Source organism: Myxocyprinus asiaticus, chromosome 33 (assembly GCF_019703515.2).
Source record: "Myxocyprinus asiaticus isolate MX2 ecotype Aquarium Trade chromosome 33, UBuf_Myxa_2, whole genome shotgun sequence".
Taxonomy (NCBI): Eukaryota; Metazoa; Chordata; class Actinopteri; order Cypriniformes; family Catostomidae; genus Myxocyprinus; species Myxocyprinus asiaticus.
In genome coordinates this window covers 41,581,405-41,595,458 of record NC_059376.1, presented here as the reverse complement: position 1 = coordinate 41,595,458, position 14,054 = coordinate 41,581,405, and the positions used below count along the sequence as shown (strand labels likewise).

At 40.3% G+C, this 14,054-nt stretch overlaps 1 protein-coding gene across 1 annotated transcript in view; it reads left to right on the top strand.

Moving 5' to 3' along the window:
- The first annotated feature begins 1,198 nt into the window (after positions 1 to 1,198).
- LOC127423722 (paxillin-like) overlaps positions 1,199 to 14,054 on the top strand; it is a 53,321-nt gene continuing 40,465 nt past the window's right edge. Inside the window, exon 1 of the mRNA XM_051668254.1 lies at positions 1,199 to 1,347. Coding sequence (XP_051524214.1) covers positions 1,335 to 1,347 — 13 coding nt within the window. The 5' untranslated portion in view covers positions 1,199 to 1,334. The remainder of the gene's footprint in view (positions 1,348 to 14,054) is intronic.

Sequence of the window (14,054 nt, the reverse complement as noted above, 5' to 3'; positions counted from 1 at the left end):
GGTTAATGTTTTTGAATGAAACCTTTTTCTGAATGTTTGATATGATACACAGTGTAGGGTACAACGGGGCTAAAAGCTCCAGGGGGTGAAAGGCTCCATTGATTTTATTTTCTCCTAAAACACTAATTGTCTAATTGTTATTATTTAAAATGTTGCAAGTGTATGTAGCTCATGAAAATCCCTGTAATTAACACATTTCTTTTGAGACAAAATACTTATTTATCATTTTCAGTTTTGTTTAAGGTCATTAAATCAAAAAAATGTCAATAACTGTCCAGTAAGTGAAAGGATAGTTTTTGGGGTAAAAAGCCTCCTTGTTGCAGGAGCTAAAGGCCCCTAAAAAACACAATGTTTTTCTTAAGGGGGGTGAATAGATTTGTTATGAAAAATGTTCAAAGTGGGCTGACATTGACTCATCCAATCATAATAGAGATACGTTTGTCTAGAATACTTGAGATGTAATAAAATGTCAAATGTGTTTGAAAGTAATGGGAAATGGGACTTTTTTTGAAGTAGTAATTTTGAGTAAGCATCATCTTAATTTGTTACTCAAAAAAGCATCTTGCTGTCTCAAAATTATTTGCATTAGTTGACAAATTGTGCCCTATAACTATTATATCTACACGAAATCACTTGTGAGGGGTAAAGGACTCCCTCACCACCTTTTTTAAAAACTGAATTTTAATCGAAACAACCTTCCGTTATTATTTCCTTTAACACAAATTATGTTACTCCATCAATTTTTACCTTGATACATTTTGTGACCAGAAAAAAAGCAACATTTCCTTAAGGGGTGCCTTTAGCCCCGTTGTACCATATAAACGTTTAGTAGGATGCTACGAATATGATTTGTTATTTATCTGTGCATTAATTTTAACTGTTATTATGCACTGTGTAATGTGTTCTAATGAAACATCATTACTACACTGTAGATGTTAAGGATGCACTCCTGTTATTATTAAAGCATAAGGATATGCTTGAATTATATCCCAATGTCAATACTAACTCAGATAAATAGATAGAGAAGCAGAGGGAAATTAAGCAGTGACACTTCAGATGTTGTGAATTTATAAAAAATAAAAAATAAATCACAGGGAAGCTTGCTCGAGAGCTCTGGTGCTGGTGCGCTCTGTCGCCGGTAGAGGTCGCTGTAGTGGAATAAGTTTCCCTGTTCTTGGATGTGTTGAGGAGGTCCGTTCGAGTCCAGTCGCCTCAGACCTGCGCCTTCCAAACAGCAGGACAACTTCAGCACAAACTTGTGTGGTGTATTAATAACGGACTCATTCTTCTCCAGATTCGGATATTGGAGTAAAGCGCCTCTGGAAGCCGGGGACATGGATGATCTAGGTAAAAATACGCATATTTCAACATCTTGTTTCTAATGAGACACAAACATAGCTGGAAAAACTAACGGAGGAAACAGAAGAAAGGGGCTAACTGCAGTAGCCAATGAGCTAACGCAGAGAAGCAGCGATACAAAGTAACACTGTCACATTCTCAATGATACAATGTTACTCTTCACGTTCCAGTCATTAGTTTTCTGTTACACTGACATCTTTAACAATTGTTAGAGAGTATCATGCCTTCTAAAATATTTGAGGTGGAATATAACAAGTGTTTGGCTGAGTAATTGATTATGTTATTTATCCCTTTAAAATGATGCTGTGTATGTGGAATTTGCTAATGAGTATTGCGTTTCTTTTACAGCATATTTATTTACTTTCATAAATTCACAGAGCGTGTATATATATATATTTGTAAGTAAATAGACTAATGATTAATTTGAGTTATCATATTCCTGTCAAACTACGTTCATATATGACCCATCAACAGTTTGCTCACTTGCTTGTATACTGAACAAACTTGTTTTTGAGCCATTGATGAAAGCTTTTAGTCTGGAGATGAGATGCAAAATGGCTTTGTATTCATTTATTCAGCGTGCCATGTCTCTTTTAAGAGTTTGACCCTGTGTTAGGAGTTTATTTTTTATTTATTTTATTATTATTATTATTATTATTTTTACATCAAATGCATGTGAGATTTGCTCTGTTGTCACTCTAAAGGAATAGTTCACGCAAATATTACTGTTCTGTCATCATTTACTCACCCTAATGTTGTTCCAAACCCATATGACTTTCTTTGTTCTGTGGAACAGCAATGGGGAGTTTAGCAGAATTTCTGAGCTGCTCCCTTCCATACAATGAAAGTGAATGTCAAGCTCCAAAAAGCACAAAAAAGTGCTATTGCTTTATTAAGCAGTCAGATGTACAATTTTCACATGGTGGACAATAAAACAGGGGGAAAAAATCCCATAGACTTGCATTGAAAGAGGGACCTGAGCTATATCTAGAGGCCAGAATATCATACAGACTTTGGAGTGGGCTCTTTTGACTTGGTCAAGTCCAAGTCTAGTAGCCACCCAGAACACATAAGCGACCACATAACAACACCCTGGCAACCACCCACAAAACTTTTGTTCTACAGATTTGATGTCCTCCGTGAGGAAGAATTGATGGTGGTGAGTGAGAGCAACCGCAAACATCTGACTGTCTGATGTGGAGGCGTAATATTCTTTAACAGCTTCATTCTGCAGCCATCGATGGCCTTTGTCACAGAAACAGTTTTACATGTGACTAATGGAGCCTGACAGTTTCTGACGCCTTCAGATGCTGACTGTGTGAGACTGACAGAAAGAACTTTAAAGATCTATAGAAAGTAAGAGCTGGCTAATGATTTGAACTGAAGAAAATGTGGTGGTCGCTTGTGCAGAAGTCCCCACCACAATGATAGGGTGTTGTTACTAGTTGCAAGGATGTTGACATTTGATTGCTTAGGTGCTCAAAGTGGTTTTTAGTGTATTGCTAATGCTTGTTTGCCTAAGCGCGTTACATCTGCTGGGCTTTCAGCTGTTCAAAACGAGAGGCGGTAGAACATGCTTTTGCAACAATTAAAGTTGGTGTACAGATGTAACAACGTTAAAGAAGATATGTTGTCCTAATTTGGAAGCATTCTTCATCAACTGTAAGCCTTTCTACTCGCCGCAGGAGTTTTCCTAATTTATTATGGTGAGTGTGTACATCCCGCTACAACCATGCATGAACGCAGCGCTGCAACAGCTGGCTGATCAGATCACAGACACAGAAGATTGAGAGATTTTAATAAAGCTAACCTCACCCATGAGCTGCCAAAATACAGACAGCACATGACATGCCCCACCAGAGACAGAAATACATTGGATCATTGCTACACAACAATAAAGGATGCATATCGCTCTGTCCCACGTGCAGCTTTGGGACTATCTGATCAATGTCTGGTTCATCTTCCAACCTATAAGCAGAAACTAAAATCAGCTAAACCTGTAGTAAAGACCGTAAATAGATGGACCAATGAAGCAGAGCTGGAACTACAAGCCTGCTTTGACTGCACTGATTGGAGTGTATTTGAGGCTGCAGACACCAATCTTGACATCATATATCAGTTTCTGTGAGGACATGTGCATTCCTACTAGGACTTATTGAACATACAACAATGACAAAACATGGTTTACAGCAAAACTCAGGCAGCTTCGTCAGGCCAAAGAGGATGCTTACAGTGGGGATAAAATCTTGTACAATCAGGCCAGAAACGCACTGAATAAGGAAATCAGAGTGGCTAAAGGAAGCGACTCTTATAAGCTGAAAAACACGTTTTCAGCTAACGACCCTGTATCAGTGTGGAGAGGCCTGAAAGACTTTACTTAGTTCAAGACACCATCCCCCAACACTGTAGGGAACCAACAACTGGCTGACGACTTGAATGTGTTTTACTGTAGAATTAAAAGGCTCATTCACACACCTCACACCCGCTCTGACCTTCACTTCACACAAACACCAACACCTCCTGCAACCCCCCTCCTTCCCCCTTCTGCTACTCAGTCTGCACTTAAGATCTGTGAAGAGGAGAAGTGCCGTATCCACCGGAAGCAAAAGACAAGGAAAGCACAGGGCCCAGACGGTGTGTCACCCACTTGTCTAAAATCCTGTGCTAACCAGCTGGCCCCCATCTTCACACAAATCCTCAACAGATCACTGGAGCAGTGTGAAGTTCTCTGCTGCTTCAAATGTTCCACCATCATTCCTGTCCAAAAGAAGTCCAAAATCACAGGACTTAATGACTACAGACCTGTCGCTCTGACGTCTGTGGTCATGAAGTCATTTGAGAGACTGGTGTTGGCCCACCTGAAGGACATCACTGGACCCTTTCTAGACCCCCTTCAATTTGCCTATCGAGCGAAAAGGTCTGTGGATGATGCAGTCAACATGGGATTGCATCATATTCTGCAACATCTGGACAGACCAGGGACATATGCAAGGATCCTTTTTGTGGACTTCAGTTCGGCTTTCAACACCATCATCCCAGCTATTCTCCAGATTAAACTACTTCCAGCTCTCTGTTCCCACGTCTATCTGTCAGTGGACCACCAGCTTTCTGACGGAAGGCAGCAGCAGCTAGTGAGACGGGAAATTCACTTCCAGCACATGTACGATCAGCACTGGTGCCCCCCAGGGATGTGTGCTGTCCCCACTTCTCTTCTCCATGTACACAAATGACTGCACTGCCAAGGACCCCTCTGTCAAGCTCCTGAAGTTTGCAGACAACACCACTGTCATTGGCTTCATCCAAGATAACCATGAGTCTGTATACTGAAGGGAGGTTGAACGGCTGGCTCACTGGTGCAGTCAAAACACCCCAACATTGACCCCGCTCACCATTCTAAACAGCACTGTGGCAGCAGTGGAGTTATTCAGGTTCCTGGGCACTACCATCTCACAGGACCTGAAGTGGGAGACCCACACTGACATTGTGAAAAAGGCCCAGCAGAGGTTGTACTTTATGCAGTTCAACCTGCCACAGGCGCTGCTGATACAGTTCTACTCAGCAGTCATTGAATCTGTCCTCTGCACTTCAATAACTGTCTGGTTTGGTTCAGCTGCGATATCGGAAGACTACAAAGGACAGTTCGGACTGCTGAAATGATTATTGGTTGCCCCCTGCCCCCCCTTCAAGGACTATACACTTCCAGAGTGAGGAAAAGGGCTGGAAAAATCACTCTGGACCCCACTCACCCTGCACACTACCTTTTTGAACTGTTGCCTTCTGGCCGACGCTTCAGAGCTCTGAGCACCAGAACCATCAGTCACAAGAACAGTTTTTTCCCCTCAGGCTATCCATCTCATGAACAGTTAAAACTGCTCCATTGAGCAATAATTTTGTGCAATACGCAGCTTTGTCTATTTATATTTATCCAACATACCCTGTTTCTTTTGCCATACATTCCCTTGCATCTGTATATAACAGATTTGTATTTGTACATACGTGTGTGTGTGTGTGTGTGTGTGTGTGTGTATATGTGTGTATATATATATATATATAAGTATTATTTTTATTTATTTTTTTACTTCTAGTGTATGTCTAGATATACTTTATATTTTCTATTCACTATTTTATTTTATTTTTGTATTATTATCTCTGTCTTTGTTGTATTGTTTTTGCACTGGAAGCTTCTGTCAAGAAGACATTCCTTGTATGTGTAAGCATGCTTTGCAATAAAGCTCATTCTGATTCTGAAGTCAAAAAAGTCCACCCTCAAGTCTCTATGATATTCTGGTCTGTAGTTATGGCTATGGCTCTATTTTGTCCCTTTTTTGGCAAATCTGATTACTTGGTAAAGTAATAACACCCCTCTCCACACGATTTGAGTTATCATTCATGTCTGTAGCACAAACGTGAAGGACGTGTTACGCACCGAAGTTTAATACTCTAGTTTAGGGTTTAATTCAAATCGCAAAAGGAATGTTCTGTGTTAAACAAGTGAAGCTAAATCAACAGCATTTGTGTCATAATGTTGTTTACCACAAAAAAATGGTTACAGGAAGGCACTTATATATATATAAAATAAAAAAATGATTTAAACTTAATCTCCTTTATATATATATATATATATATATATATATATATATATATATATATATATATATATAAAGGAGATTAAGTTTAAATCATTTTTTTATTTTTTGAAATCAGCATTATGCTGCAAATGCTGTTAAATGAGCTTTACTTGTATTGAACCCATAACATTTGTTCATTCCACAAGTATATGAGCAATAGTAAAAGTGTTGCTTGCCTTAGGAAACACCACTAATTAGATGTTTTCCTTTTTGACATCTCAGTAAGGAAGAAACACAGATTTGATGGTGGTAATTCAGTGTAGGCTGCTGTGCTGCAGTATTTTTGATCAAATAGTCTCTACCAGGCTGGAGAAAGACCTGATTGTTTTCAGAGTTGCATCCGTCTCATTCTGTCCTAGTGCTGCTAGAAGACCCAGAGGTTTGGAGCAGTGCATGCCGTCACTGTGTTTGCACGTGCTGGTGTCCTAAAACAGTACACATCACACAGCGGTGCCATTACGGGGAAATCCAGCACCTCTGTTTGCTGAGGGGGAGGGAACTGACTTACTCAAGGGTCAAAAGGCAAATGAGAGGAGTTTTTCCAGCCAGCTGTTCACAGTGGAATTCTTTATTAGCTTTGCTAGAGGTGATCAGTGTTTCGCTTAAGGAGTTAGACTCTTGTGAAGGCAAACTTTACTTTCATAATTTTGCATATGATGTCAGATCCCCAGAAAAATGCTCAGTCCACCAAAAAAAAAAAAAATAAAAACTCTAAACTCGTATGACTATAAAGGAGATGTTATGCAGAATGACTACCTCAGTCACCATTTAGTTTTATTGAAAAGACAAAAGATGAAAGTGGATGGTGACTGATTCTCAGTCCTTAACATTCTGCCTAATATTTACTTTTGTGTTCCGTAGAAGAAAGGAAGTCATACAATTTGGAACAACATGAAGGTGAGTAAATGATGACAGAATTTCTGTGTTTTGGGGAGCTATCTCCTTAAGTGATGAAATATCTTAGTGTATGGCTGTGTTTAGGAAAGAATAGTTTTTCGAAATTACGTAAAATGTTTTCCCAAATTCCATGTTTACCTCTTAATTTTCGGAGTGTCTATTTGCACCCCAGTGTAAATAGCATCTGCCACACAGCGGAGCTATTTGCACCCCAATAGTCTGGTGAAACCACACAAATATATGACAAATTAACCAATAGATTTTGCTGCAGTGGTGTGGGGTGTAAAGACTGTGTGTGATTGTGTACTGTTGTCCTAGCGCCCTTGGTTCGAATCCGCTTTTTGTCCCACTCTTTTTCCCATCTGATTTCCTGTTTCCACTCTTAATATTTCCTTTAATATTGCTTATAATGGGGGGCCTGGGTAGCTCAGTGGTAAAGACAGGGTGTGCTGACTGGAGGGGCCAGGGTGTGCTGAGTGACTCCAGCCAGGTCTCCTAAGCAACCAAATTGGCCTAGTTGCTAGGGAGACACATGGAGTAACCTCCTCGTGGTCGCTATAATGTGGTTCGTTCTCGGTGGGGCGCATGGTGAGATGAGCGTGGATGCCGCGGTGGCACGCGCTATGTCTCCGTGGCAACGCGCTCAACAAGCCACGTGATAAGATGCGTGGGTTGACACGGAGGCAGCTGGGATTCGTTCTCCGCCACCCAGATTGAGGGGAATAACTACGTGACCACGAGGACTTAAAAGCACATTTGGAATTGGAATAAAAAAAATAAATAATAATTACTGCTTATAATAATAATAATAATAATAATAATAATAATAATAGTTAAAAATTAAGAGAAATGTTGATTTCATCGCCGTGATTTGGTCATTGTGAAAGTCGGAGAGGTCTGTCTGTAGGGCTGGGTGATAAATAAAATTTCACTTCAAGATCAAGGAAATCCAATGTTAAAAATACCATTTTAAAAAAAAAGTTAAATAACTGCATGATGTTTCCAAAGTCAATGAGTAATCGTGATCTCAATATTGACCAAAATAATCGTGATTATGATTTTTGCCATAATCGAGCAACGCTATCTGTCGATCGCACTTGTTCCTGCATGAAACCATGGTTACTGTAGTAAAACCAAGGTTATTTTTTCTAGGTATTTTAAGGTAAGGTTAGGTTTAAGGGTAGAGGTTAATGTAGTGTGGCTGTGGGACTCTAAATAAACACAATAAACACACTGCAGTGATGCCCATACTGTATGTAAGTATTTAAATATGGCTGCAAATAGTATCTGACACTGTTTGCACCAGGGTTGAGGTACAAATAATACCTGCCACTATTTGCACTGGGGTGTAAATAGTATCTGCCTTTAATTTTTCTGGATTCCATGTTTTAATTACATTTTTATTATGAAAAGGTGTCTAATCAAATTAATCCATACACTTTGAATCAAATGAAAGTATAATAATTCATATTCAACAAAACATTGCAGCTGTTTTTTAAAGGGATAGTTCACACAAAAATGAAAATTCTCTCATCATTTACTCACCCTCATGATATCCCAGATGTGTATGACTTTCTGTCTTCAGCAGAACACATTTGAAGAAAAATATCTCAGCTCAGTAGGTCCTTATAATGCAAGTGGATGGTAGGACTTTTGAAGTTCTAAAAATCACAGAGAGCATAAACGTCATCCTACGACTTCAGTGGTTAAATGAATGTCTTCTAAAGTGATACGATCGCTTTTGGTTCGAAAAAGATCAATATTGAAGCACTTTTTAAGTATAAAGCATCGCTTCTGGTCAGTAGCAATATGAGCATTCACGAGTGCTGAGTTCACGCGGTCTCTCGTGTGACGTATTCGCGTTGGCATGTTACGGATGTAATCTCATGTTTTTCTCTCGTTTGAGACATCCAGGATAAGCACACAAACGCACCATTGTGAAAAACAAACAGATACAAATATAGATCTAAACCAAAACCAACTAATCTTCTGTACAGCGTTCCTCCTGCTCTTCTGGCTGTGATGCACGTGTGTCAGTTCTCGCGTGAACATGTCAACGTGGTCACATCTCACGTGCATAGCGATGCTTTATACTTAAAAAGTACTTGTAACAAGGTTTAAATGGGGAAAGGAGGAGGCGGGCACCAGCTGAACAGTCAAAATAATATTTAATTTAAGCAAAAAGAAACACAAGGTAAACACACACGGAAGCTGCATGTGGCTCTCTCTCTCCTGAAATGCCGTGTTCCGCTGCACTTATCCCTCTTCTCGGCTGATTAGTCCAATTGGGGTCTGGTCGTGCGTAGTCACGGCCTGGCCCCACCCTCTTCCTCGTCACACTCCTCCCTCCTTTCCCCCTGGCTGGGGAACCCCCCGGCATGATGTACATCCTGTTCCAGCCCCGCCTGCCAGCAGGCTTTTCCCCGCCTCTCTAGGGCTGTGGAGGGGGACAAGGAAAAAAAAAAAAAAGAGGAGAGGGAAAGGGCAATGTGGAGCGACAATGAGAGAGAGAGAGAGAGAGAGAGAGAGAGAAAAAAGCTTGCTCACTGGTTCCCAGACACGGCGTTGCCTGGTCCTCGATCACTCCTCCAACCTCTGGCGGATGACAGCCGCTCCTCCCTGGGCAGACCAGAGCCAGTCCTCCAACCCCTGGTGGATGGAACGTCCCTCCGCATTTTGGCAGCCGGTAGGGAACTCCTCCGCCCTTGGCAGCGGCTCCACTGCTCCAGGCGGCCGGCAGCGAGCCCCTCCACCCCTTGCGGGTGGCAGCCATTCCTCCACGTCCAGGTGGCTGGCAGCAACTCCTCCGTCTCCCGGTGGATGGCCGCGGCTGCTCCTTTGGCTGGATGGCAGTGGCGAGGACTCCACGACAGCGCATCCCTCCTCCTTCCCGGGCTTCAGCACCAATGTAACAAAGGTTAAGGATGGGAAAGGAGGAGGCAGGAACCGACTGAACAGTCAAAATAATATTTAATTTAAACAAAAAGACACAAACACAAATACACACATGGCAGCTGCACGTGGCTCTCTCTCTCCCGAACTGCCACGTTCCGCTGCACTTATCCCTCTCTTCGGCTGATTAGCCCAATTGGGGGGCGGGCGTGCGTAGTCACGGCCCGGCCCGCCCTCCTCCTCGTACATTTAACCACTGGATTCATATGGATGACATTTATGCTGACTGTCTGTGATTTTTTTGAGCTTCAAGGGTCTGATCACCATCCACTTGCATTTTAAGAACCTACTGAGCTGAGATATTCTATTTTTCTTCAAATGTGTTCTGCTGAAGACAGAAAGTAATACAGACCTGGGATGGCATGAGCGTGAGTAAATGATGAGATAGTTCACCCAAAAATGAAAATTTTCTCTTTAAATAGAGTCAAATAGAGTGCTTCACAGTATAAATTAAGACATTCCTGAATCACGGCTATCATAACACTTATTGCAATTTGAATTTGATTGTCATTCATGTCATCCCAAAGGTTTCAAATTACATGAAATTACATGTTTTACTGTTAATTGCATTTTTTTTTTTTCGTATTAAGAATTAGACTGTTGTGAAGGCACTTTCATGAACTGTGAAATGGCTATATACTACACATTTCGAAAAATTTAGTTGATCATCTGATTATTCCATTCGGAAAATGTCTATATACTGTGCACAGTATGCATACTGCTGTAAACTAGACTTGCCATGATATCATAATTTTCACACCGGTGCGGTGTTCACGTTCAAACCGACAGCGGTATTACCGCTGGTTGACGCTAAGTGGTACTATGGGGTCGTTTTCATTAAGCGATAGCCTACACAATAACGCAAGGCAGCTTGATTTCAAACTTTGAACTTTATTTTTTATTTAACTAAAATAAAGTGCAATTAAAATGTGTGTTGTTCAGCGTTTTGAAAGATGGCTTTTCAACAGTTGTGAAGGGCAACACCTCTTTGGCAACGAACCTACTTCACCTGTCTATTCTCTCCATCATGGGCTATCTGTCGGGTATTTCGTTGTCCCGGCAAATACATCACGTATTGTGGGTTGTGGCGGGTTTAATGTTGGTGTTTTATTCCCTTTCATCCCGGGACCCAGTTTAGCTTTTTCGGAAGGGTAATGACTTTAAATGTGTGTGAATACATTTGTTTTGTTCCCTCCTAGGGCTGGGCGGTATGCAAGAAATGTGTTCACAATGTTTTTATAAAAAAAAAAAAAAAAAAACATTTAAATCACAATATCCAATTACCAATATCCAATTCTTGCTTAAATCAAAGACATTTCTAAATTCAAATTGCACTTCAAACTAAACGAAAAAGCAATTAAAATAATGAAGTGGTCAAAAAAAAAAAAAAAATATTCACATATAACCACCTTTCCATTTACCGCCACGCAAGTATCCGTCTATGACAACAGGTGGAAAATTACTAATACAAATTAAGATCTAAAAACAATTATAAATGTAAACATAATAATAATAATAATGATGATAATAATCACTGAAATATAATTCATGGTTCAAGATGAACATGTTTTTATATTTTATGATTTAATCACAGATGTATTGGTTATATATAAAGTGACCCTGCAGAGCTGCGCTCACAATGATCTGCTCTGTGGAAATAAAGTGAACTGAACTCAAAGCACCTCCTGAGGTTATTTGCAGCATTCTCATAGACGATACTATTCTTGCTAAATGTTTTCAGAATACTGAAACAAAGATTGAGAACTCTTTACATACGCGTGTTCCACGAGACTGCACGCCTCCGAACAAACAGGGCGTTAGACATGCGCATAGACGGCTTTTCTGTCATTTGTTCTTAAAAATAGAATAAAATGTGTTTCGTCAAGCGTGTGTCTGTCTAACAGCATTTCTTGCGTCATTCTGAATCTGAGACATCTTACAGTTATCCACCATGCACATCATATTCGCTACCTGCAATTAAACGTCTTCTGTCAGTGTGCACACTTTGCTGCCTGTGTAATTTGATACATTGGTAAAGAACATCTGGCTTTCAATGCATTATAAAGGTTCGTTTATCATGAGTTGCAAGCTCTTCATTAGGCAACTATTCTTTATTTAAGGCTATTCTGTTCGTTAGGCTATTGTATTGATATTGGAAGTTCCATTCATAATGTTTCCCCCTTTTACCCGGTATAACGTTTCACACCGGTGTTGTCCCTTGTACCGAGTAAAACCAGTAACACCGTACACCGTGGCAACCCTACTGCAAACTTCAGAAATAAAATGAGTAGTATGGTAGCCTGCTATTCTGAACATAGCTCATGATTATATTAGACAATACAAAGCCATAGTGTTTACTAAAGTTCCAGATCCCAATGCGGGTCCCCTGAGCACGAGAGGAATTCATATAAACCTCAGAATTCTCTCCTACGGCGATATCGTCAGTGTTATAAAGCAATGCAGAACTGGGGCGTATATCCAAACACACACACTCACACAAACATGCTGCCTGTTAAAGAGACTGTTGTGGTCAGTACACACAGGTGCACAATGGAGGTGTTGTACAAGCAAACACAGCTTCTCATCTGGAGCTCATTAGACGTGTCGTGAAGGTGGTAATTTGTGGTGAATAACAGAACAATGGCGATTTGTGTGTTAATGCGTTTAAAGAATTCAGTTTTGCCATATTCAGCCACAGCCTGGCCAAACTCAAATCGCCTGATGTGATTTCACACTACTAATGGGCAGATATCACTCACATCACCACCTGACTGTGGTTTACTCAGTTGTGATAAAAATAATGGAAGAAACTTAAAAGGAATTCTGGGCTCAAAACCGGTTAAGCTCACTCGACAGCATTTGTTGCATAATGTTGAATTCCCCAACAAATAACTTTGACTTGTCTCACTTTTTGCTTTTTTTTTTTTTTTTTAAAGAAAAATTGAGGTTCCAGTTAGGTACCTACAATACAAGTGAATGGGGCCAGTTGTTGGAGGGTTTAAAGGCAGAAATGTGAAGCTTATAATTTTATGAAAGCACTTACATTAATTCGAGTTTTAATAGTCTTTTTAGGGTTTACGGCGTATGTCATCATGGTAACAAAGTTGTAAAATTGAATATAACTTTACACAGGAAAAGTTAGTAAGCGATTTTATCACTTTAAAATCATGTTAGGGTTGTGCGGAGTGACTATTTTCACTGACGTTTAAACGTACATTTTGGAATCGACCTGTCGACTAATCTCAAAAGTTAGAAACCCTCAGAAAGCAACAAAATTGGTCCCATTGGTGGCTGACGTACACGTTCATCACAATGCAGTTTTTATTTTTTTATTTTACATAATTGCAATTAATATTTAAGATATGTTGTTGCATTTCTTGTTTGCAATGAATATTTATGTTTAATCATCTTAGCATCTAGAAACATCTAGAGTTTTTTGTACTCCAAGGTGCTGTGGGAAATCAAACTAACTTAACACCTTATTTCTATAAGGGTTAGTTATAATATTTATGAGTAAACCACTTTACTGATTTGGGACTGTGCTTCTGTTGTAAATGTTTGTTTCCTACTCCATAACAGATATTGCTTTTCTTTTATCAGACTCTTAATGATATAAGAGTCATTGTGATACTATGAATATATGAAGCCAAACCAAGCCTGATTGTTTCCTAATATAAAATATTACTAGAACAGAAAATATATTACAATATTACCCATGACGTCATAATTTATAAAGGTCCAGACTTGCCCTTGTGTTTACTTATGGACCATGCGCTGTTAACCCATTGCGCGCCGTCTCCAGGACGCGAGCGTGGTCCGAGTTGGGGTGGCAAGTGGGGTGGCAAAGGTCATTTTTAGGGTGGCAGCTGCCAACCTGTGCACCCTTCTGGCCCCGCCCCTGATGCTGCAGCTTTAAAGAAAGAGAAAGAATTTGAAAAGTGGCATGACAAAGATCCAACCACAGAACAAATCAGTTTCCTTTCCCAATGCGCGTACACACACACACACACACACACACACACCCTGTTCATGGTCTGACCAACTCTCAGACAGAGCCTTCAGCGTCTTGTCTCACTTCCTCAGGAAACAGCAGAGGGAGGAAGTGGCTTTGTGTTGAGCTTTATGACTGCATTTTACACCCAATGAATATGCTCAGAGCTTCTGAGATGTGTCAGAGCTGATGGTGTGTCGGTGACTCTCACAAAACCTGTTCCGAAA